Source organism: Chrysemys picta, chromosome 3, assembly GCF_011386835.1.
Source record: "Chrysemys picta bellii isolate R12L10 chromosome 3, ASM1138683v2, whole genome shotgun sequence".
Classification (NCBI taxonomy): domain Eukaryota; kingdom Metazoa; phylum Chordata; order Testudines; family Emydidae; genus Chrysemys; species Chrysemys picta.
The window spans coordinates 19,035,144-19,062,199 of record NC_088793.1 but is presented as its reverse complement, the minus strand read 5'-3'; the positions used below and the strand labels follow the sequence as shown (position 1 = coordinate 19,062,199).

Below are 27,056 nucleotides of genomic sequence, written 5' to 3'. Positions count from 1 at the left end.
ATAGGTGAATCCCAGACACTTCTAGAGAATGAATTTCTCACTATAAGAAAGTGATCAGTTCCACTTACATCAATCTCTGAAATTCCAGCTATGATAATATTTACATTACCATTGTAATGGCTTACAATATCTCTTACTAAGAGAAAAGAGATCAGACAAAAATGCATTTAGCCAGCTTTAAAAAGTCTACTTAAATACTTATGTAGCATGGGCAGCACAGTATGGGGAGGAGGTGACCAGCCCTCTGCGGAGAAAGAAGTGGTTCAAGTCTATTTAGAAAAGCTGGACACGCACAAGTCCATGGGGCCGGATGCACTGCATCCGAGGGTGCTAAAGGAGTTGGCGGATGTGATTGTAGAACCATTGGCCGTTATCTTTGAAAACTCGTGGCGACCGGGGCGAGGTCCCGGATGACTGGAAAAAGGCTAATGTAGTGCCCATCTTTAAAAAAGAGGAGGAGGAGGATCCGGGAAACTACAGGACAGTCCGCCTCACCTCAGTCCCTGGAAAAATCATGGAGCAGGTCCTCAAGGAAACCATTTTGAAGCACTCAGAGGAGAGGAAAGTGATCAGGGACAGTCAGCATGGATTCACCAAGGGCAAGTCATGCCTGACTAACATAATTGCCTTCTATGATGAGATAACTGGCTCTGTGAATGAGGGGAAAGAGGTGGACGTGTTATTCCCTGACTTTAGCAAAGCTTTTGATACGGTCTCCCACAGTATTCTTGCCAGCAAGTTAAAGAAGTATGGGCTGGATGAATGGACTATAAGGTGGATAGAAAGCTGGCTAGATCATCGAGCTCAACGGGTCGTGATCAATGGCTCCATGTCTAGTTGGCAGCCAGTATCAAGCAGAGTGCCCCAAGGGTCGGTCTTGTTCAATATCTTCATTAATGATCTGGAGGATGGCGTGGATTGCACCCTCAGCAAATTTAAAGATGACACTAAACTGGGAGGAGTGGCAGATACGCTGGAGGGTAGGGATAGAATACAGAGGGACCTAGACAAATTGGAGGATTGGGCCAAAATAAATCTGATGAGGTTCAACAAGGACAAGTGCAGAGTCTTGCACTTAGGAGGGAAGAATCCCATGCATTGCTACAGACTAGGGACCAAATGGCTAGGCAGCAGTTCTGCAGAAAAGGATCTAGGGGTTACGGTGGACGAGATCTATGATTCTATGTTTTAAACAGGTTTATAAATCCTTCCATGTAAATATCAAAGACAAAACAATCATTACAACAGTAAGCTTTTGTTTACAAATCAGATCTTTCTATTTAAACTTATGATTTTGTGGTTGCTACTTTTGTCTTTATTTCACCCCATTGTGCTTAGATATTTCAAGAGTTTAAGAACCGTGCATGAATTCTTATATAAATTGTGCGTTAATGTGCACAACAGTTCAGGATGGAGCACTCTCATTTTATTGTTGACTCTCTGGGGGATTCAACCAGACATAACATTTTAACTGCGCTTTTCCAAATCTGAGTTAAAAACTCTCTCAGAATCTGTTTGCCCAGGACACTGTTCAAATGCTAAGCAGAGAGGTTTTCTTCAGCCTCTCAGCACTGATGAACAGTGGTGGAAGTCTCAATCAAATCATATCAAAATAAATCCCACAGCAAAATAACTATGCATATTCCCTTACCCCCTGCCAGTGCCCTACCAAACTGAACTGAATTACAAGATCAGGCACTTCCAAGCATCTTCTCTCCTAATACAAGGGAAAAAGGGGGCGTAAGATGAAAACTTAAAGGCAGCAGGAATGGCAAACTGATTTAAAAAAAAAAAAAACTTGTTTTTTAATGACACAATACAGGGGTAGTCTCTGGAACTCTCAATCACCAGATAACATCAAAGCCAAGAACCCAACAGGATCCATAACAAGGACTGGACATTTATATTTATAAATAAAATTACTACCCACAATCTCTAAGTACCTCAAAATATTTAACATATTTATCCTCACCCAGGTCTTGTGTCACACCCATATAAGATGTGAAGTATTATCACCATTTTACAGGTGGGAAACTGTGGTACAGAAAGACTAAAGGATTTTCCCAAAGTCACAGGAAGCCTGTGGCAGAGCAGAGAATTTAACCCGGGTCTGCAGAGTTCAATGCTAGCACACTAAGCACTGGACACTCCTTCCTCTACAATGAAGATATAAAAAAATGAGTAACAATTTAAAATTTTGGCAGGGATATAAACACGCACAAGTCAGGGAATAAGACAGGATACTGGACTAGAGGGCTCACTAGCCTGATCAGATAAGACAATGTTTTTTATGAACAATGTTAAGACTGCAATACCTGTAACGTAATGAGATATAAAAAAGTTTGAACAGTACAAAAAAATGGTTTGAGAGCAAAAAAAATATTTTCCATTGTGCACCGTAACCAGATGTTTAGTCCAACATTAACTGCAGAGTTTTTCCCTTTCAGTACACTACTGCCTATTACTACAGTAATCAAACCAAATAAGATAGAAGAATCAATCCTGAGCTCTGGTTGTTTCTGAATCAATTTATTTTTTTTTAAATATAAATTATAAAGATTCATGCACTTCTTAGTTGCATCAGAAGCAGAAGTACAAAAATCTCATGAGTAAGAATATTTTCATTATTTCTACTACTGAAATCAGGAAGTCTCACAAAAACTCCTGTTCTTGTGAAAATACAAGATCAAACAGGTTCAAATAAAGTACAGATAAGCACTGAAACCCTTTACATTCACTCATGACTACTTTGGGCAGAGCCATACCATTAGTGGAGTAAGGGGTGGGGGGGTGTACATATATAATACTAATAAGATAATCAGCTGGTTCAGAAGGTACTATTTTCTTTTTCCTCTCTTCTATTGCCTTGTGACAACACAGAGTGATTATTTTGAACGGATGGTATCCATCACTTTTGTTTTGTGTTTTGAAGCTTACTTGAAATACATACATCTCTACCCCGATATAACGCTGTCCTCGGGAGCCAAAAAATCTTACCGCATTATAGGTGAAACCACGTTATATCAAACTTGCTTTGATCTGCCGGAGTGCGCAGCCCCGCCCTCCCCGGAGCGCTGCTTTACCGCGTTCTATGTGAATTCGCGTTATATCGGAATAGAGATGTATTAGTTTTTAAAAAGCACAGGAAAGGTGTGAATTCCCTTTTTTATTTCTGCAATACACTGATACTCTGCTTTTCTGTATCTCAATTTCCCGCTTTGTGAAATGGGGATGTTAAACGACTTCATGGAAGTGTTGAGATCTAATGCATTTATATCTGTAAGATCCTAGGACAGAAGGTGCTCTAATTACCAGGGTTTTTATTTTTTTAAATTAAAGATATTAACAATATGGTTTTAATTTGGATTCTCAAGCCAAGACAGCATGCTCAAATATGGGCTACCACAAACCTTATCTTGTTTTTTCTCCTCTGAATCATTACTGGGTAATCTCGTTTTAAGTTTCACGGAACCTTCTTTAAAGATATCTCCAAACCCAACTCCTCGGATTTTCTTTGGCTGTGCTATTGGTCCAGCTCCAGGTTCATTTCCATTCCCTGGAGAGACCACAGGTGAGGGAGAGCCAGTGACAAGAGACTCTGAAAAATTGAGAGAAAATGGTTTTAATGTATACATTAATAAATGCCAATATTACTATTAATCAGACAGTCTGGAAATCAAATCAGAAAATTGTTCCTTTGTATAAATGTCTTTGTGTACACTGGTCTTGCCCAACAGTCCTTAGAATTGCAGTTCCATCCTTAAGTTCACACATTTCCTGCTAGCTAGATATTTAGAAAGACTGTGTCTAAGAAGCATTTCAAGGAAGTTTACAATGCCACTATTTCTGCACCAAATGTGTATTGGTAGCCCTTAGCCGCCATCAAGAAATCAGATCACTGATTTTTGGCCTGATTTCTCAAACATCAGCCAGGAAGGCAATGAGACCTGTTATCTTCATCAGCTGTACATTTTTTCACCAGCTCTGATGATATTTGCTCCTGCATCTTTTTGACCTAGTATTTTTATTTCAAAATGGTGTAACAAAGTTTGCATGCATTATTGCTTTCAGCAGCAGTAGCTACTCAACTCGGAAGTGCTGCAGAACACCTCATAGTTAATTCTGCCATGTTCGGACAGCCAGAGCAAAAGGGCAACTGTGGTCTTATTAAACATTAAAGAAAGGATGTTTTCCATCAAAGCTACTAAATTAAACTTTCCCCAGCCCTCAAACAACTGATGAAAATAACTGAAATCAATTTCACTTTAATTATTACTGTTATTTTTAAAGAGTTAATTATGAACATGTTAAAAAAGTATCTAAATTCTATTTTTATGTTACTTTTCCATACTTTTCAACCAGATGTAGTTGCCCAAGTTTAATCACTGTTACATGGTGCACTATTTACAACTGATAAAAAAAAAATTGAAAAATGATGTTAAGGGAACAGGGTGGTTTGTTTGCGAATAATGAATATCACTACAGTTGCATGCAGCTGATGGTCAGGAATTCAGGACCTAGGACAGGGGTGGGCAAATTTTTTGGCCTGAGGGCCATATCTGGGTATGGAAATTATATGGCGGGCCATGAATGCTCACAAAATTGGGGGTTGGGGTGTGGAAGGGGGTGAGGGCTCTGGCTGGGGGTGTGGGCTCTGGAGTGGGGCCAGAAATGAGGAGTTCAGGGTGTGGGCGGGTACTCCGGGCTGGGATCGAAGGGGGATCAGGGCTAGGCCAGAGGCACAGGAGGGTGTCAGGGGCGGCGCTTACCTCAAGCAACTCTCAGAAGCTGCTTCATGTCCCAACTGCAGTTCGTATGTGGAGGCATGGCCAGGCGGCTCTGCGCGCCGCCCTGTCCGCAGGTGCCGCCCCTGCAGTTCCTGGCCAATGGGAGCTGTGGGGGCAACGCTTGGGGCGGGGGCAGCATGCGGAGCCCCCTGGCTGACTTACACATAGGAGCCAGAGGGAGGACAGGCCACTGCTTTTGGGAGCCACGTGGAGTGGGGCAAGCCCCTGACTCCACTCTCCGGCTGGAGCTCGAGGGCCAGATGCAGTCCCCAGGCCATAGTTTGCCCATCTCTGACCAAGGAACTGTTTGAAAATGTTTTAGCTTAAAAGACTCCCACACTAGTATTTACAGGCAAACTGGCTTTCCACCTGCAGTATGCATGGACAAAATAAAAGTCATTTGAAACTTAAAACTCCAATTATTTATCAAACTCAAAATACCCTTTCATATCGTTTAACTTTAGCCCTTCAACTCGAGCTCTTTCTAGGGTATCAATTCCTATGAAAGTCACTCCCCTCCAGCTCTTCTTCCCACTGATAAGAAGCCTCTAGGCTACAAGATGCATGTTGGTCTTAAAGGATCACATGCTTATGGGGGGCTTACTCAAGTGTTGCTGGCTCTGGCAAACAGAGAAGAAAAAAAATAATGCTGCTCAAAATATAATGCATGGTAGCTATTGGCAACCTGATTTTCAAAAGTGCTGAGCACCTGCAACTCCAAGTGCAGTTACATGTTCAGCATTTCTGAAAAAAACAGATCCTTAATAGCTACCACCAGAAAATAGACTTTCATTGCTGTTATGCAGAGCACTATGTTTGGAAGTGAAAATAATAATTTTAAGGGCAAACACTGGATTTGTAAGTTTACCAGCTATTTTTAAACCAAGTAATCTTTAGTCCTGATTCACAGAACAGCTGCTAAACTAATGCCTGAACTGCTCAAACAGTTCACACTTTTGTCATGCTTCTAATAACTTTTCCAGCACTGATGCAAAACATGCCCCATATTAGAGTATTCTCTCTTCCAATTCTAAGCACCAGCTTGCCAGAAACTAAAAGCTCAGATCCCCTTGCAACTACAGTACAGTCTACTGAATTTTTTGCAATGCTCTCTTTTCCTTGATCACTATGTAGCTGTCAAAAGAAAACAGGTCTTCAGATCAATTTTTAGTATTGATTTGTTTACTTTGCATATCACTGTGGACAAACAATGTTCTATATGAGCAACACCACGGTAGCGAGTTTCTCTTCTTCAAACTGTAAAGCCTTCTCTAAATTACAGTTTACAGAAACTAGATTAAGTCATTGCATTTCTTATAAACCATACATTTGCTTCGAGTTCCTATCAACATTATGATGCTTTTCAGCTATTACTGTCTACTTCTGCCATTCCTGGCCATGCACCTATAACCACAAAGGATTCCACTATCTGGATTGAAATCTGATGTAATCCTAAAGTGATATGAATTAATAGTTGCTAAGCTTGTAATATTAAAATGGGAAATTCATCAAGGACACAAGACATGGCATAATGAGGATGTATCATACATAACTGCTAATGGTGATCAGAGAATCCAGCATCCCCCTCCTCCTAAAATTCAACACTCCATTTGAAGTATTGCAAATTTACTGATACATTTATATTGCTTTAGGCCTATTGCCAAATCCATTCAGGTTAAACTCTTAGTGATAGCTGGCAGTGTCATGGCTATCAGAATGGGGTGAGAAAAACAAAAAACCCAAATACTTACTTCTTGGTATGAAGGAATTATAATTTTAGGTCCCAATCCTAAAACTTAACTTTAAGCATATGAATACTCCTATTATTGTTGATGTTACGCACCTGAGTAAGTGTTTGCATGATCAGGGCCTTAATCTTAATTTTGTGATTGGAGACATAAGGAAAAATGTTATGTAACTACATTTTTGTGAGGTTCTCTCAAATTATTTCTGTATTGCCAGTGTTCTACTTGCTTTACACAAAGAGATAGTCCCTGCCCTCACAATCTATATAACTTTCCTTTCACTGTTGCTGTAGTTTTCCAAAACTAAATTCTTGATATAAGTAACTATGATAAGGGTACTGTATTCTAGATAATATGATTGATTATTACCTGTGTCCTCCGGGACTTCTTGTGTTTCCCCATCATCTGTCAATTCTAATTCTTTTACAAAGTTTGAAGGAAATAATCCTGACTTGCCATTTAGTGTTCCACTCCACCAGCCTTCTTCTACCTGTAAAAAAAAAAGATATTTCCCATGTTAGGAATAAAGCAAAGGGAAACAAACTCACTGATACTGCAATAAATACCTATGACAGTATAGTTAAGAGTAGGAATTCAAATAATTCTATCACAAGACACTATACCTACACAATATGAAGCTAGCAAATACTTTGAAAAAGTTCAAAACTTCAACAAAATTTAAAATGAAGAAAATCATGATGGACACAATGGCAGCCATATCTCAAGAAATGTGTTTTATCACTACTTTTCTCAGCACAGCAATTATTCTACAGCATAAGAGGGACCCTCATTACTTCTATTTTGAGTGGCAAAGATAATTGAAACTAATTATCAGCGGACAGATCTCTTTTTCCCCTCTTTCCCAAGTAGAATTCTACAGGCTGCCCAATAATCAAGTGATCCACATTTAATGGGAAGGAAAAATATTAAACTTGTTGTAAAATAATGGATGCCAATTTTTACTATTTTGCCAGTGGAGATAAGAAGTCCTGCTTAGGAGTTAAAGTCATTGGGACCCCATGGTGAACTTTAATGTCCCAATTCTTGGGACTCACAGGATTCCAGATTCTTGGTGTTAGTTATTCCATGACACTCCTTCAGCTGAAGTATTTTTAAACCATTAAGGAAACTGTATAATTTAAAGCAGAACTAAAAACAGTCTGACATGCCTAGATGATAAAGAAATGGGGGGGGGAGGGAGAATAACCTGCTGGCACTGTATGACACATGCTATCAAAATCATTTTAAAATCATTTTCAGAACCATAAAGTACACAATCCACTCTTTTTAAATGAATGCCAGTTAAATATACTACAAAAGTTGCAGTTTATTATTGTTTTACTTTGTGGTCTGAAGATTTGTTTTACATACAGAGGACAAAAAGTAACAGGAAAAAATATTGAGAAGTTGTTTACATGGTATGTTTTAGTCTCATGTTTTAGTTTCTGTGCCTGACCCAGGTCATGCTTTTTAAATGAAAGCTCATTTTCTTCATTTGAGTGGAAAGATTTACTGTTCAAACAGTGTATCTTTCCACTCACATGAAGAAAATTCTCCAGTACGATTGCCTGATGAGATGGTGACTGTTTTTGGGTAGTCAATGTTAGGCTTTTTCCCTGTCACTGATCTGCACTTAAAATTCTGTAGTTGCTGATCTGGTTTTAAAAATCTCGGATCCACTGATTGGCACATTCTATATGGGACGGAAATAAAAAACTGGTGTCCTAAGCCTGCTTATAAATATTCCCAAATAGCAAAAGAAAGGAACTGTTTGCTCAGTTATCACAGTTTGCCAGTTTCCTCCTCAGGCCCCATTCAGCTTTTTGCACCCCAAACTGTACTTCAAGAAGAAGGTGATAAAATTAGCCATGTGTGCTATTCCTAACGTGCAGCACTGAGTAAAGTATCACTGGGAAAGCTATTTACCTTGGAGGTTCTTCGAGATATGTGATCCCTATCAATATTCCACTGTGGGGATGCATATGCTCCATGCACCCTCAGGAGATACAGGGCAGAGCAGACAGACCACCTCTCCAGATCCTCCTCCTCTACTGTGGATCCAGGAATGATGTGAAGCAGAGGGGAAGGAGGACAAGTAGAAGAATACAGATAGGGATCTCACAACTTGAAGAATCTCCAATTATTAAAAGTAACTCATTTGCTCTTCCTCATGGAGTGCTGGTCCCTATGTATATTCCACTGTGGATGACTGACCAGCAGTGCTCAAGTAGGAGGAAGGTGCGAGGATACAGGAGGCAGAGCAGTTTGAAGGCCCATCATTCCAAAGGATGCATCAGTGGAGGAGTCCTTTACTAAAGCATAATGTCTTGCAAATGTGTGGATAAAACTCCACATAGCTGCTTTGCAAATGTCAACTAGAGGTATTTCCTGAAGCAATGCCATTGATGTTGCTTGTGCTCTTGTAGAATGAGCCTGCACCCATTGAAGCAGAGGAAGATTAGAGAGCTCATGGAATGAGAAAGCACTTGAGATCTATTTAGGGATCCTCAGAGGATAGAGCTTGACCTCAAACTCTTTTTCTGACTGGATTTGTCCTTTGCAGATAAAAGACTACAGCTTGTCATGCTTCAAGGGAATGAAGTCTCCTCTTTTTCAGATGCATGTGGTTTGGAGGGGTGGGGGGGGGAGAATAGGTAAGTGAATTGACTGGTTCAGGTGAAACTCTGAAACGACTTTGGCGGTGAACTTAGGATGTAAATGCAATGAGACGTGGAATATGGCAGAAGACAGATCTATCATCAGTGCTCTGAGCTCGCCCACCCTCCTGCCTAAGGTGATGGCCACGAGGAATGCAACCTTCACAGGCAGGAAAGATATGGAACATGTAGCCACTGATTAGAATGGAGAGTCAGCACTGAAAAACCAAGGTTTAAGTCCCACTGAGGAGCAGGTTTCCTTACTGGAGGACAGATTCTGATTAGACTCTTCCAGACTCTGGTAGTCAGTGAGTGAAAACTGAATAACCATGTGAAGTTGGGTGGTACATACTGATTGCTGCCAGGTGAACCCACAAAGAGTTCATGGGAAAACCCACTGTATTGAGGGAAATAAGATAGTCCAAAATAAGGGGAATACCTGCAGCTTCTGGGAATATATACATTTCTGTTGCACCCAGACAGAGAAACTTTCCACTTGGCTAAGACCTGGTCTACACTAGAAAATTAAAGTTGGCATAACTACATCGCTCAAGGGTGTGAAAAATCCATACCTGTGAGTGGTATAGTTAAGCAAACCTAAGTCCCTGTGTAGACAGTGCTAGGTTGATGGAATAATTCTTACCTCAACCTAGCTACTGCCTCTCAGGAAGGTGGATTACTTAGGCCAAGAGAATCTGGCATAGGCAGTGGTGAGCTGGAGCCGGTTTGCACCAGTTCGTGCGAACTGGTTGTTAAGTTTAGAAGCCGGTTTAGAACCGGTTGTTAAAGGGGTGGACAAACTCCGGCCCGTGGGACCGGAGCTCCCGGCTGGGGAGGCTCCCCCGGCCCCTCCCCCGCCTTTCCCCTCTCGCAGAGCCTCAGCATGCTGCGCCGCCGGCACCAGCGCTCTGGACCGCTCCTGGGCAGCTCTGCAGCTCCTGCCGCTTTGAGCGGCACGGTAAGGGGGTGGGACTGCGAGCTCCAGCGGGCCACGCAGCATCAATACACTCTGGCCTGAGCAGCATGGTAAGGGGACCTGGGCTGGGAGGAAGGGTTAGATAAAGTGCAGGGAGCAGTTGGAGGCGGTGGAGGTTCGGGGGGGGGGGGGGGTGAGGGGACGGAGAGGGGTAGTTCCGGAGGTCTGTCGGGGTGGTGGTGGATGAGGTCAGGGCAGTCATGGGACAGGGAGCAGGGCAAGTTGGGTAGTGGGTGGGGCCCTCTGGGGCAGTTTGGGTGGGGGGTCTTGGGCTTATACTCATCGGGCGGCGCTTAATAACCGGTTCCCTACTGAGGTTCCCTACTCCAGGTCTTCGGCAGCACTGAAGGACCCACCGCCGAAGTGCCACCGAAAACCCAGAGTGAGTGAAGGACCCGCTGCCGAAGTCCCGGTGAGGAACCGGTTACTAACATTCTGGCAGCTCATCACGGGGCATAGGTAGTGTCTACACTGAAGCACTGTCATGCTGTCTTCAACAACGAAAAAACTGACTTTTGAAATGACATGCGTGATTCTGGAAAGAAATTCAATTAGCAATTTGAATTCCACCATGTGAAAAAAATAGCTGTACTTGCTTTGATAAGATACTAAATAGCTATGGACTTCGGCTATCTAATCTTAAAACTTTAGCTATTCAAAACTCTGCCTTCCATTTCATATAATCTTTTTCTGTTCTGACATGAAATTAATACCCAGATTACAAAGAGTTATTTACAGTTTCAACTCAATCACTGCATTTTGTAAGTGATACAGCATGAAACAGTTTAGAAGACAGTTCTGTGCCAACTATAGTACATTCATTTGTGACACATCAACAAAATTGATTTAAAATAGGTAGTATTATTTCTGGACATGTGGAACTTTAGAAAAGCAACTTCAAAGGCAAAAAGTGTTTTATTAGATCATGAGACAATCCCTTCCATTTTTTCAGATTCTTTAAAAAAAAAAAACAAAAAAAAACAAAAAAAACCCACCTTGATATCACCTACAGGAGTGCTGCCCAAAACTCCCCGAAAGCCTTGGGTGTACAGAAATGTGAACCCCACTCTTAATTTCCTACTAAGATCACCTCTTCCTTTCTTAGCAAAGGGGCGGTATAACAACATGAACAGAATACTTTTATTTCCTGGTTACAATTCCTGCCTCTGCCAGGTACAGAATTATAACCCAACAACCTGATGTGTGGTTAAATCAGGTAGATCTTACAAAAAGAAGAACAGGAGTACTTGTGGCACCTTAGAGACTAACAAATTTATTAGAGCATAAGCTTTCGTGGACTACAGCCCACTTCTTCGGATGCATATTCTTACAAGAATTATAGCCCTCAGAAGCCAAACCTTCAGTGTCCAAACATCTAACTTGTCAGCACATCTCCCTGATCTACAGAATCCATGTAAACTGACTCCCAATTATCCAAGCCTATTTTTTTTTTTTAATCACACAAGCAATTTGGATATTTGAAATTCTACTGCATTACACTCGCATGTAACAGGTTCAGTATTGACCACAAGAGGGAGTTGCACTACTACTATTCACTAAACACTATCTGTACATAGCGGTCACTAGGGAAGTTGCATAGAAACACTCACAAACATAACCACTGCAACAAAAAATGGGATAAAAATTGTGATTTTTCAGATGTCTAAACAGAGGAGAAACTGACCCAAGCAAGCTCACTCTCAACCTTCAATCAAAAAGAATCCAGTTCTGCTGCTAACAAACACTTACCAATTGTAAGCTTGAATATTGTTCTAAACACTGATGTTACATAATTTAAATCAAATGAACCACTGGGCACACATTTAAAACTATCAGCTGTAAATGAAAGATAGATACAAGTGTAGTAAGTGGAGGCCCTGATAAAGGCCCAGTATGAGGCCGGAGGCCTGAACTAAAGTAATGGTCAAGACTTTGCTAACATAAAGCAAAGCTAAGCTGTGAGCCAGAGGCAGGCCCTGCTCTCAGAAGCTGGCAAGGAAAGGGCTGATATTGTATAAATATATATTCACCTAGCAAAGTTAAAGTATAAACATGGTACCAAGACATACCATATGGGAACATTCCACAGATAACATGGAACAGGCCGACCCATCCCAATGACAGGGAAAAAGGGTAAAATGATGGATAGAGTTGTTTTGATCGAACCAACATGTACAAAGTGAGAGGCGGCACCTTACTACGTAAAAGGGCTGTACCTTGCTGCATAGAGGGGTTGCACCTCAATACGTCAGGAGTGATGTGTAACTTGTTTGTACCTGTGTATAAGAATGTATCCCTGGGGTGGTGTCTTTGTCCGGCCGAGGGGGCAGTGGAAAGTCCCACCACTGAGCCGGGTCCATTGCCAAGAGGCACTTTCTCGTAGTATGCCCCGTAGACTAAGTAATCTACGGGGAACTGCAATTGTGTCCAAGGTTGCAATAAACCTAGTCGACGTGACTTTGCATCTTACTAGACTCTGTGGTTATTGGGGTTTCTCTTCGGGTCTGCTGGGTCAGCTATCTGCGCAGAGCTGGGGCAGCACACAGAGGGAACACATGCACGCAGCCGAGTGATATCAATATAGGAGAAAGCAGAGCACCACACCGGTAGCATCTGACAACAACATGAATGAGACTGAATGACAGGACGTTAGTATTTATTGTTTTACAGTTCTCAAATGTGTGCTAGGTGCTTAACAGGACACATTAAAACCTTGACTGACAGCTGGACAAAAGTGAAATTGGTAGGGAAAACAGGTTTCTTATATGGCAAAATTGAGGGAAAATTGTACTGTGCTTTTGGGAAGTTGCTTTTTTTTGTTGGTCTATATCTGTCTTCTCTTCAAGCTCTTCCAGGCAGGGACTGTTTTAATCTGTGTATGTACACTGCCTAGCACGAAGGGCCTCAACCCTGGCTGAGGTCAGTAGCTGCTGCAGCTATAGAATATACATTATGTAGCAGCAGCAGTAGTAAATGTAGTAGCAGAAGTAATAAATATTACTACAAAGAAGGTCCCAGTCAATTAATTTACCATGTACTTCTGCTTAGATTCTAAGCGGCTTGGGGCAGGGACTGTCTTTTGGTTCTAAGCAACACAGGGTCCTGTGGCACCTTGAAGACTAACAGAAGTATTGGGAGCATAAGCTTTCGTGAGTAAGAACCTCACTTCTTCAGATGCATCTGAAGAAGTGAGGTTCTTACTCACGAAAGCTTATGCTCCCAATACTTCTGTTAGTCTTCAAGGTGCCACAGGACCCTCTGTTGGTTTTTACAGATTCAGACTAACACGGCTACCCCTCTGATACTATCTTTTGGTTCTGTTTGTATAGAACCTAGCACAACGGGATCATGGTACTCCTAAGCACTATGGTTATACAAATCAAATAATAATAATAATAATGATGATGAGCAGGGGTAATAAACAGTAAGAAAGAAAAGACTGAGGAAACAAAGGGCTTACAATAGAAAGATTATACAGTTACTCAAGTTAGTCTATGCATTTTAAACATTAAAACAAATGCTTTTTAAACTGAATTAATTACTGAACCTCTTCTGACAGACACTGGGAAGAGAGATCTCTTGAGGGATTCAATCTGGCATAGTTTATTATTTTTCTAACACAGACAAGCATGTTCATAGAATTCTCTCAAGCCTGAGAGAGAAGGGAATTATGTTATTGTCATTTATATAATATCTTCTGTCTCAAGATTTACCAAGGAGCACTTTGGTCCCTCATTGAAATCAGCAATCTATAAGGCAAGCCACATTAGGTATGTTTTCTGTTTTGTAATGGTTTCCTGGCACTGTTCACACTCCTGGTCTTGCATACGGTTTTGTGTCTAAATAGCACCAATTCCCCCCTTTGTCAGCTTTATCCTAAATCACACTAGAATTATCATCAACAGCAGCTCTACAGAAGTGTCCTGCTGTATGATTGGTGGAATGCAGACTATCAGCTTCTATACCGTTTTTCTAGATACAGGGAGTCCTCGGACTTACGACGCCCAACTTACGTTGGACGCCACTTACGTTGCTTTTCAATTGATTGCCCTTTTCACCCCTATGACATTGTTTCGCCCTTACGACGCTGGATTTGCATAAAGTTGCTTGAAATCACTTCCTGGTTGCATTATAGTGGTATGGAGCTGGAAGGAGTCGCTTCTGATTGGCTTCAAGGCACCAGGGTAGCTTGTTGCCAGGTAGGGTTGCCACATATTTTTGATTGGCTCCCAGTCCCGGGTTCAGCCAATCAGAAAGCTTGAACAGTGATTGGCTGAGACTCAGCATGTGTGCTGTTCTCCCTGGCTTTCTGAGCAGCATATGTGAGTTTATATGATTATTTAAATGCTGTTTACAAAATACAGTGTACAGTAAATACATTGATGCTGCAACATTTGCCATCTATAATTCATTTAGTACAAAAATCTGGGTTACTGTGGTGAAAATAGGAGTACTTGTGGCACCTTACTCCTGTTCTTCTTTTTGCGGATACAGACTAACACGGCTGTTACTCTGAAACCTGTGGTGAAAATAGTGCATCAAACCTTGGTTCAAGAACCAATCCCCCCTTCATACCATTGATTCCTATGGGAAAAGCAGTTTCCACTTACAGCGTTTCGACTTACAATGCAATTCTCAGGAACGAATTGTGTCGTAAGTCGGAGGACTCCCTGTATTGAGCTCTTGAGAGGATCCAGAAAAAAAATCAAAAATGTTATTAACATTAGTCCTTGCAACAGCCACCACATTTACAGGATCACTCCTCGCAGGAAACCAGGGCCATTAAGTCACTTGGAAACCTGATGGAGAAGGACAGTGACAATGCCTGGATCTATATCAAACACATACACAACTACATTTGAACAAACACAGCTGAAGGATGCCAGGAATGAAAAATAGCATCAGGTAACATGATTAAATATTGTCTTAGATCTTTCACATTCCGTAAGGCTGCTTGGTATGATTCATTGCATCATGTGATACCAAGAATTCAGATGTGGGTGTTAAATGTTTGGGAATGGCAATTTCTTAAACATTTTACTATTAATGTCAATGAAAACTGCCTTTTGAATGAGCAATATTCTCTATCTGTGTGGATAAAGAACTCATCACTATTATACCTAAGCATTAACTACGCATTAAAAATATGAGATTTGCCTGGAGGAGTAAAAAAGCTACTTATGTATTGTGATTTTAGAAGTCATCTTTAAGCCATAATCTGCAAAAGTACTTGCTCTGTTTATTAAAAATTATCAAAACAAATTCTACAGGTCAATGAGCCTTAACCCTAAACATCTGAAATTATGAGGATTACTCTGTGCTCCGGATATACAAGGCCCTTTTTTTGCAACATGTATTATTCTGGGGAGGATATCAGCTTCCCTTAATAGGTCACACTTATCCGAAGAGCTGGAGCCAGGTCAAACTGCATATTAAAAAAAACAAAACCCTCAATAAAACACTGCTGGTTTCCATGTAGCTAATTATATTGTCCCCCATATAATACAGTATCTGAGAGCCTCCCAAATGCTTAAAAATAGAAGGCACAGTAAATCTCCCTTCCCTCCTTTGTAGACTTTAGGAGAAATAGCTAGAAAAACATGTGCAGATTTGAGAAAGTTGAACTAAAGAATAAGTTTTGCACCTCACTCTGAAAATGGCTGCTTCTGGGGTCATACTTACCTTTTCCATAGGTTCCATACTACAGTTCCTGTGAAAGTTCCTTCTTTCCACACTCACAAGCCACCCCACTACAGGTTGAAAGTTTGACTGTTTGAGTAAAACAGCTCTCATGAGAGGATATGGTTGAGCTTTCAGGTAGGTAGGGACAATGTCATGAACAGTTTTCAATATCAAGACGGAGCTCTTTAATTGCACTCTGTACTCAGTATGCTAATACAATGGGGTGGTGTGTTCATAATGATCTGTACTGTTCAGCAAATAGCTACCAAGTTTGATCTACTGCACATTTGTTGCTACTTTGATTTGTTCAAAGGTTCAATGATAAAAGAGAATACTTTGCAAGAAAAGGCAAGCCCTAAAAATCTGGTCTACTAACACAACTCTCATCTAAGCCTGGCTCCTGTGTGTGAAGTTACAGGTGATCAGCCAGGAATAACTTGAGTCCACATAGCAAAACAACCTCCAGGCAAAGATCACATGTACAAACCATAAAGAACTAAAGTATTTTTAGGAAATTAATGTGTAATGGAACATGATTTACTAAAGTTCATGTTATTCCTTGAATGACTTGTAGACTAATATTTGCTAAACACTAGGCCTTTATTAATTTAACATTTTGCTATTCCTAAGACAGAAAACCTCTAAACTAAAAACTTTAGAGACAGAAAATCATGCCTCCCTCACCATTTTTCAACATTTTTGCAACGTTTCAATCAAAAAAAGGTTTCATTTGGGCCAAATGCCAGGGGATTAGTTCTAGAACATAACTTACCTCTTCATTTATGTCAATAACATCCCCCACCTTGAGCTCCAGTTCATCCTCGTTCTGTGGAATATACTCAAACAGCACTTTACACTGCCGCTTCTTTAACTCTGGTGGAAGGGACATTATAAAAACATAATTAAAGTGAAACTGCCTAAAAATAATTGTGTACTTTTCCATATTCAAATCTTTCAAGGATCATATTTGATGAGAACACCTGTAAATCATCCCAAGGAGCTAACTACACTTCCTTAGTTTCTAGTTTTCCAGTTGTCCATTTACATCAGTATAAATCCAGCTTGCCCTGAGCTAGGTAGACCTTTACAAATACTGACTGCTTCCATTTGTGAGCTTAAACTCTGCCAATTACAAGGGAGTAAACAGTGTACTGCCAATTACCAGCACATTAATACAAAGTTTTATTGACATAACTGAGTCATAGATTAGCCGTTCAATTATTTTCAAGCTACTTCCTGTGAGAAGACTGCAACAATCAAAACCGCTGTCAGCTACCTACAGCATTGATCTAGGTGAAGGAAGTAATTCTGGTGCACCTTTATGAATCTGAAGTTTTATGACTACACTTTCTCGCAAACACCCATCCCTACAAAAATGTCAGATGATCTGCAGAGCAATGAAATGCTGACATCCTTTGCATGAAATAAACATACTTTGTTAGGTATTAATTTGGGGGTAATGATAATATTTGTTTTGCCTGAACATTCAGAACCTGATAAAAAAGGCATCTGTTTCACTGGACTCCAGGGAGTACAAAACTTTTCCCAGTTCCAGCATGTAAATCAGGACACAGAGCCTATCATTCAATCAATCAGTATTAAGTGGCACAAAAAGAAACTAGGACAAAAAGGATACACAGCTATACAAATATTAAAAGACAGAAGGCATCATTGTAAGAGACAGCTCAAGCAGCTTGCAGTAGCACCACAAGCCAAATTCGTACATATCACAAGGTTACAGTTTTCCAGATTAATATTGAAATGACACCACTGTAGAAGTCTTGATGGTTTCTTCTTTCCCACTACAAGGAGAACTTCTAGAAGAAGTTTTCCAGCTAATAAGATGATCATAAACTTTCCAAGGCAACTTCCATCTTGCATGAACATTTTCATTCTGGTATATTAACAGGAGTGTTGTATGTATGATACAGCAGGTAACTGTCCTGTTTTATTCAGCACTGGTTTGGGCACCAAACAAAACAAACAAACAAACAAAACGTGGACAAATTGTAGAGTGTGTCCAGGGGAGAGCAACAAAAAGAAGAAGTTTAGAAAATCTGACCTATGAGGAAAGGTTAAAAAACTGGGCATGATTAGTCTTGAGAAAAAAACGACTGAAAAAGGGACCTGACAAGCATCTTCATAGATGTTAAGTGCTGTTATAAAGAGGATGGTGATCAGTGGTTCTCCATATCCACTGAGATAGGACAAGTAGTAATAAGATTAATCTGCAGCAAAGGAAATTTAGGTTAGATATTGGGGAAAACTTTCCCACTATAAGGATGGCTAAATTCTGATATAGGTTACCAAGGGAGGTTGTGGAAACCCCATCATAGAAGGTTTTTAAGGACAGGTTAGACAAACACATGTCAAAGATGTATACTTGGTCCTGCCTCAGTAGAGTGGGCTGGACTATGAGGTCCCTTGGAGGCCTCTTGAGGTCACTTCCAGCCCTACATTTCTATGATTTTATTATGTTTTGTATTCCAGTACTGCCCACCTACTGCTGGGCGCTGTCAACACATCAAGACAGTTCCTGACACAGACACCAAAATTTAAGAACATAAAAAGGCATGGGGCAACAATCTTTACTTACATGATATACTTTGTTACTTACGTACACAGCTGCTACACTTGGCTACCCCCAACCTCTACACCTCAGAAGGAGAAAAGCTACATGCCTTCAATAAAGCCTTAAAAGTTCACTTTACCAGTTGAAAAGATCTAAAAGCTGCCTCCGAGATTACAGAACTGCCCCAAACTTCCAATTAGGATAGAGAACCTATTACCTTAGGGGACATATAAATACACAGGAAAACATGTTTATAATCTAAAAGAGCCAGAAGATAGGTAAGACAAATAACAAGCAATATGTTTAAGATCCATATACTGTGGGTTACTTTCTAAAAATCTTTTCCCTAATCTGCCCCATTTCCATACTGATCCAATGCCATTGCTACCAAGACAATATACCCACCGGGCCAGAAATAGATTTTGGTTCAGTGCAAGAGTGTATTAAAAAAAAAAAAAAAAAAAAAAAAACCACATACATCCCAATCAAGGAGTGTTCTGGTGTTACTAATTATTGAAAGTGTAAAGGGCCTCATTGGCCTCTCCTGCCCCTCTGCTATCTTCCAGGAAGCTCCAGTTGCCCTCCCTCACATGGTGGATGAGGGGGATGTGCCTACACATGCTTTCTGGCCCTCTTGGGTCAGGAACAGAGGCCAGCAAGAATTCAAAAACTGGCTGAATGTGTGGTCAAACGCAACATGGTTCCACCACTCTACTTAAAGGGACAGTGCTGGAGAGGCTAAATGGTACAGAAGCAGCTTGTGGTGTTCTGGTGATGTACTAGTACTTCATGTAATTTCATAGTTATGATTCACCTAGAACGTTCAAGGTAGCGCAGTGGGGTCCAGGTCAGCCCCCATGAGAGGTTGGGAGGGATCACCACCCAGCTCCGCTCCTGCACGGCCACAGCACGGCCCACAATCCCAGCCCCAGGCCCGACCTGGCTCCCAGCCTCTGACCCAGCTCCTGCAGGGGCACGGACAGATTACGGTATCGGTGGTGGAGAAAACGCGACAAAATGTTTGGGTCCCACTCATCTAGAGAGCTATTTCACCAGTAGAAAGCCATAGCTAGGAAATGTAGGCCTCACTTCATAGCTAAAATGTAGCTTTTATTCTAGCACTTTATAGCCATACCCAATGTTCACATGTATTAAGTCTTCCAGGGATGGAAGATACTATTAAGTGAATTTTGATGATACTTTGCTTCAAAAATATTTTAACTCAGTACAATAGAGCATCTTTTAATAATATGGCTGCGAGTAGGATCTTGTCACAGGAAAGAGCTCTTCGTCTGCCCTGCAACGGCTTACCAAGGCTGCTGAGTCAGCCACATTTTGGACTAAGGAAGTTAGGGATCTTTCTTCTCTAAAGATCATGAGGGAAGCAGTCCCAAAATTGGGTCTGAAGTTCCCTCAGATGCTGACTCAAGTTCCTGACCAGTTTTCTTGATGACGTCTAAATCAAGAGGAAATTATACCACGTTTCTGCCTTGTGCTCAAAGAGGCCAGTTTCCAAGCTTGCTTAAGAATGCTTCTTCTTTGTCAAGCTTACACAAAACATTCATTAATTAAGTTCACTCCTTTAACAACTTCACAAAGACCTAGCACAGTCCTTCATGCATTTTCTTAGTGGCAAGAGCCGGACAGTAAAAACAGTAAAGCCACAAGGCATTAGGTGCCACATTTCTGGCTGCTTAAAAATATTTCTGTGCTAAATGCCACACACTGAGCCTGGAAATGGGAGCATTCAACATAAATCTGCAGATAGCTTAATTTTTGTTTTAGCCTTCTGGTTTCTTTTTCTGCTCCAGAAAGTTTTTCAATTAATGTTCCCACCTCAGAAACTTTGCCAAGTAAGACACTGCACATGTAGCGAATGCACTTACTTGCAAAAGCCACAGAAGTCCTCCCCAAAAGAATATATAGTAAAATAACTTTGTTTCACATTAAAATAGATATTAAAAGCAAAAAAAGTAAAGACTTTTTAAATGTTAAATAAAGGTGCTAGTGACCGCAAATATAGATAAGAGGTATTGTCCCAGTGCTTTTAGGAACAGTCCTAAAGAATGGCCACTCTCAGTATTGTTGGAGAAGAATGTGCACAACAGTATTCTTCAGTCACCTTGGAGGACGTTAACTGCCAAAGAAGCAGCTCTCTATTGGCAGTTTTAGGAGAGAATATAGCAACATAGGTGGCTGACAAAATAAGGAAAAGTCAAATTACATACAGAGTAATTGTCATAGGGTATGCCTGCCCTGCCTCTCACTTGCTGGCCAAGCATACTTCTGCAGGTGCTCCCTGCCTCCATTTCCCATCCCCCAGGTTTTCTGTTTCTCCCAGGGATTCAGGTGACTCAACCCTCTGGCTGGGTCACTCAGAGTTCAATCTCCTTTTGGAGTAACAAAAGACCAAAAGTACTTTTGCCCCACTTGGGCTCCTCTTCAGCCTGCCTTCTGGGCTCCCTGTGAGGGCAAGTCTACACTACCCACCGGATCAACGGGTAACGATCGATCTATCAGGGGTTGATTTATCGCATCTAGTCTAGATATGATAAATCGATCCCCAAGCACTCTCCCGTCAACTCCAGTACTCCATCGCCACGAGAGGCGCAAGCGGAGTCTACGGGGGAATGGCAGCAGTCGACTCAGCGCCGTGGTAAGTCGACCTAAATACGTTGACTTCAGCTACGCTGCTCTCGTAGCTGAAGTTGAGTATCTTAAGTCGATTCCCCCTCCCCCCCACGCAGCTCCCCCACCCCCAATGTAGACTAGGGCTGAGTCTCTGCACTTTGGAATATAGCACAGACTCCCAAGCTGCTTCCCTGGAGTCCCCTAAACCCTGCTTTAGGGCTGTCCACAGGAGCCCAGTTAGCTCTCTGTAGTTTTTCCTCCCAAACTGGGTTTTCTCAGACCATTATTAGGCCCAGGTGTTTATCATCTGACCCCAATTAGTCCAGCTCCCCGTGTCTGGGGGCAGGGCAGCTAATTATGACAGGCAGGACTGACTGAACAAGGCTAGCTAGCCCCAGGCCTCCCTGTTGCAGTAATGTGCAGTTCTTTAATGGAACAAGCAGAATTGTCTATGCTGGAACTCTCTGTGATAAAAAGTTTTGAGTTTTTAACTCTCTTAGCAGTTATTTAGTGCTGTTCTGGCCCCTCATGCTGAACAATCTTCCTGACATTCACAAACTTTGGTGACATCAAGTTACTTTCCCAAACAACAATTGGCATTGAAGATGGGATCCTGATGCAGCAATACAATGAAACAGAGTGACTGCAGAGGGCTAGTGAAACAGAAAGGAAACTTCAGCCTGCTGCCACTTCAACTGAGTAGACTGCTGATTTTGAGAAAAATAAAAGGTTAAAACTGCCTAGCTATTTGGGGAAAATGTACTTGTTCGATAGCTCAGTAAAGGATTGGCCCACCTACATAGAGATTGGAATTGTATATTACAGTTAACAGTAAAAACTGATGAGAAGACAGTGTCCATTTCACAGAGCGTATCGAAGACTTCAATTTATAATCTGTTGCATAGTTAAAAGCTCCTATTGAATCCACAGACAAAACATTTACTGAGTGTGGATATTTTACAAAAATAACCCTCCCCTAAGCCACTAATGACTTGAGACCATGTTCATTTTTGTATATGGAACCAAAAAGAAAATGAAAATTTCTGAGTATGTGTCTGGATTAAGGAAATTAACAGAGCATCAACAGTTTAAGTGATGCATTAAGGGGCCTGTTAGCATGTGGTATGCAAAATGAAGCAATACAAAAACCATCTACTGACTGAGGCTAATTTGACCCTAAAATATGCACAAGAAATTGATGCATCATTTGAGATAGCTACTAAAGATGTCAGGGAGCTGAGAGAACATCATGTAATCTATGCAATAAATAAACCGAGGGCTAGGCAGAAAGCACAATATGGACAACACTAAAAAAACAAAAAACAAAAAACTGTGCTTTTGTTAGGGGCACAATCTCACTATACAGATTGTTGGTTCAAGGACAAACCCCGTAGAAACCGTAAATTTTAGATTCATCAACTTGCTAAATTACTGCTGAAGAAATGCTAAATGTAGCTGTGCTGCAAGGATCCATTAATTTGTATTTTACCTCTCTTCCCCTTCCCCGAAGTCCCCGCCCCAACAGAGTCGGCGCCCATGGCAGGCCGCAGGAAATAACTGTGTTTGAGACCCCTGGTTTAAACTTAGCAGACAATAAATTGGGCGTTCTCTGGATTTCTTTAACAGTGGAATGGATTGCCAATTTTGTAATTTCACAGTCTTAGTAAGAGACTTCCAAGATAATCGGTGGAAACCTGGAATGATTACATCACAGGCTGGTCCTCTGTTTTACTGAATAGAAGTGGCACCAAACATGTCATGGAGAAGACAAGTATACCAGCTTTTCAGTTAAAGTTCTACACATATGTGCTGACCCACTCCTTCGGAGGCATTTCCAGTTGGCAGGTCAACAGTATATTAACATTTTATGAATTCATATTCTCTTGGTCAAACAGTGGAATAAAAAAATCTTGGTCAGCAGAAATCCTGTAAAAGGGAATTTTCCATATTGCTAATTTGCTTTCCCCTGCTCTCTCTTAGGTCAGTCTATGTACAGCATGTCTGTATCTGATGACAAGAGGTAAGAAGAAAATTCAGTGAAATTTGCAATTAACACAGCATAATGTGGCTAACTCAACTGGTGAAAAATTAGGGGCAAGTTAAAAAAGGATAGTAAAATAATACCAGGTGGCAGCTTAAGAGGCCTAACAACAGTGCTGTGCTCAGAGAACAACTAGATTCCTATGAATGTAGGCATGATGTTACTAGTCATCAAGAGTTTATTTAACACTATGACCTATAAGTAGCACTTGTCTTCCTCTCAGCTCTGACACAGGTTGGGTGTCCAGACTGATACAGTAGGAAAAAACAACTTACCCATAAAGTTCTTTTTCTCCTGTAATTGTGAGGTCAGGCTGGGCACTGAACTCAAGCAGCGTCCACAGAAATACAATAAATTGGGCCATGAGGCACCTGAGACCCCTATGAAAATTGAACAGCATTTCCCCAAGGTGCAGTTTCCGGAGACCTACATATATTTTAGGATGGTACCTGGATGAAGTTAGAAAATCAGAGACTGCCGTTGCTGTATTCAGAGTTCCTACAGGAAGACTTTGCCCAGATGCATACTCAATTTGGGGTCCCTGATTAAACACCGAATCATAGAAATGCAGGACTGGGAGGGACCTCGAGAAGTCATCAAGTCCAGGCCCCTGAGCTATGTTAGGCCCAAGAAACCTAGACCATCCTTGAGAGATGTTGGTCCTCCTTGTTTTTAAGTACTTCCAAAGACGGGGACTCCACGACCTCTCTTGGAAACCTATTCCAGAGCTTAAACTACTCTTATAGTTAAATCTCCCTTGCTGCAAGTTAAGCCCATTATTTCTTGTCCTACCTTCAGTGGACATGGAGAACAATTGATCACCATCCTCTTTATAACAGCCGTTACCACACTGGAAGACTTAACACGATGTCCCCTCAGTCTTCTTTTCTCAAGCCTAATTATGCCCATTTTTTTAAGCTTTCCTCATAGGTCAGGTTTTCTAACCCTTTAATCATTTTTGTTGCTCTCCTCTGGACTCTCTCCAATTTGTCCACATCTTTCTTATATTGTGGTGTCTAGCTGGGGCCTCACCAGTGCTGAGTAGAGCAGGACAATTACCCCGTGTCTCAGATACAACACTCTTGTTAAAACACCCTGGGACAGGGAATGTTTAGATAGACAGAATCAGGTTTATTTCTTTTATTTTGGCTTGTGGATTTCCTCTGTGCTATTTTTGTTTTGTAACATAAACCTGGACCCCAGGGATCCATTCCTGGTGTTTAACCCCTTTTCAGTTACTCTATAAAATCTAGCAATAGCCTGATTTTCCAGATGTGTTTCCTTCCTTTTTTTTTTTTCTACTTTACCTTTTTTAAGAAACTGATTGGTTTTGTGTCTTAAAAGGTCTGTGCATACTTTTTTCAATTAGCTGGTGGCAACAGCTGGGTTTCCCTTGTTTGTTTTCTTTCTCTGCTTCCCCAAGGGAGGGGTGGAAAAGCCGAGGGGCCTCAGAGAAAACTTTCCAAGTGAGTTTTTCCACGATTTGCAAGAGGCAGTTTTTCACTTGGGTGGTAGCAGCGTTTACCAAGCCAAAGTCAGAGAAAACCTGTAATCTTGGGAGTTTAATACAAGCCTGGAGTGCCAAGTATTAATTTTTAGAATCCCTGCGGGTCCCCACCTTCTGCACTCAAAGCGCCAGAGTGGAATCTGCCTTGACACCTCCCTTTTCAAGTTCAGCTACCAAGATCTTTGAGAGTTGTATTAAGGCAAAAAAAGAGGGCCCTGAACCTCCAGCATTTGTGACCAGAAGACACAAACAAAAACTTGCAATGGGATTGGTTGATGAGAAAGTGAAGATAGATCCTGCAGGTTCCAGTAGCAAATTCACTCTAAATGACAGCCTGGATTACAGAGGCCAAAGATTCAATGTGGAAAATAAACCTAACATTTTTTGTGTCTTTCAGGCCCAGCATCTGTGGAAGCTACTAGAGGCCTTGAAAACTACAAAATATAAGAACATAAAAACAGCCATACTGGGTCAGACCAAAGGTCCATCTCCATGAACTTACCTAGTTCTTTTTTGAACTCTGTTATAGTCTTGGCCTTCACAACTTCCTATGGCAAGGAGTTCAACAGGTTGACTGTGCATTGTGTGAAAAAATACTTCCTTTTGCTTGTTTTAAACCTGCTGCCTATTAATTTCATTTGGTGACCCCTAGTTCTTGTGTTATGAGGAGGAGTAAATAAATAACACTTCCTTATTTACTTTCTCCACACCAGTCAGGATTTTATAGACTTCTATCATATCCCCCCCAGTTGTCTCTTTTCCAAGCTGAAAAGTCCCAGTCTTATTAATCTTTCCTTATATGGCAGCCATTCCATACCCCTAATAATTTTTGTTGCCCTTTTCTGAACCTTTTCCAATTCCAATATATCTTTTTGAGATGACGTGACCACATCTGCATGCAGTATTCAAGATGTGGGCGTACCATGGATTTATATAGAGGCAATATGATCTTTTCTTTCTTATTATCTCTCTCTTTCTTAATGAGTCCCAACATTCTGTTCGCTTTTTTGACTGCCACTGCACATTGAGTGGATGTTTTCAGAGAACTATCCACAATGACTCCAAGATCTTTCTCTTGAGTGGCAACAGCTAATTTAGACCCCATCCTTTTAGATACACCTCTACCTCGATATAATGCTGTCCTCGGAAGCCAAAAAATCTTACCGCGTTATAGGTGAAACCACGTTATATCGAACTTGCTTTGATCCGCCGGAGTGTGCAGCTCTGCCCCCCTAGAGCGCTGCTTTACCGCGTTATATCAGAATGTGTGTTGTATCAGGTCGTGTTATATCGGGGTAGAGGTGTATATAGTTTTCCATATATAGATTATGTTTTCCAATGTGCATGACTTTGCATTTATCAACACTGAATTTCATCTGCCATTTTGTTGCCCAGTCACCCAGTTTTATGAGATCCTTTTGTAGCTCTTCTCAAGATAGTTAAGCTCCAAGCAGACTGCAGTTTTGCATCATCTGAAAATGTTGCCACCTCACTGTTTACCCCTTTTTCCACATCATGTATGAGGACCTTCCCTCTTATCCCATGACAGCTTAATTTGCTTAAGAGCCTTTGGTGAGGGACCTTGTCACAGGCTCTCTCAAAATCTAAGTACAGTATACCCACTTGATTCCCCCTTACCCACATGCTTGATTATCCCCTCAAAGAATTCTAGTAGACTGCTGAGGCATGATTTCCCTTTACAAAAACCATGTTGACTCTTCCCCAACAAATTATGTTCATCTATGTCTCTGACAATTTTGTTCTTTACTATAGTTTCAACCAGTTTGCCCGGTACTGAAGTCAGGCTTACCGGCCTGTAATTGCCGGGATCATCTCTGGAGCCCTTTTTAAAAATTGGCGTCACATTATTCTCCAGTCATTTGGTACAGAAGCTGATTTAAATGATAGGTTACAAACTACAGTTAGTAGTTCTGCAATTTCACATTTGAGTTCCTTCAGAACTCTTGGGTGAATACCAACTGGCTCTGGCGACTCATTACTGTTTAGTTTGTCAATTTGTTCCAAAACTACCTCTAATGACACCTCATATTAAACCACCTGAAAAATTCTCCAAAATCAGGGGGGGAAGGGACTAATTGTTCTGCCCATAAATTTATTTTTGGGATTACTTGCAATTTGACAGAATGCATGCTAGAGTGAAAGGAGAAAGGAGTTTTGCCATGGAATATTACTAGGCTTGAGTTAATTAGCACAGGAGACAGTGTCTACAACCCAAGGGAGATGAAGTCACATCTGCACCACAGAGAACCCGGTGGTCTCCTTTACTATCAGAAAAAGGCTTCCTTGGACTTCTTGAGAGAGAGAACACTCTTCTCATCCTGACAGCTCTTTCAAGATGCAGGGTTTAGCAATCTTACCAAACTGAAGAAATCTGAATGAACTAGAGAGTGACAATCTGTTATCCTGTCAGAAAGCCTTGGATTCTCAAGCAAGACTT

At 41.2% G+C, this 27,056-nt stretch overlaps 1 protein-coding gene across 3 annotated transcripts in view; it reads right to left on the bottom strand.

Moving 5' to 3' along the window:
- The window catches only part of CD2AP (CD2 associated protein), a 135,012-nt gene that overhangs the window by 49,731 nt on the left and 58,225 nt on the right, over positions 1-27,056 (bottom strand). For all 3 annotated transcript variants that reach the window (XR_010599371.1, XM_008163082.4, XM_024101047.3), the window contains 3 exons: positions 16,620-16,720; positions 6,902-7,022; positions 3,411-3,598 (listed from right to left, as the gene is read on the bottom strand). Coding sequence is in view for 2 of the 3 variants with exons in the window: in XM_008163082.4 (XP_008161304.2) it covers positions 3,411-3,598; positions 6,902-7,022; positions 16,620-16,720 (410 nt within the window). In the remaining variant the exon portion in view is untranslated. The remainder of the gene's footprint in view (positions 1-3,410; positions 3,599-6,901; positions 7,023-16,619; positions 16,721-27,056) is intronic.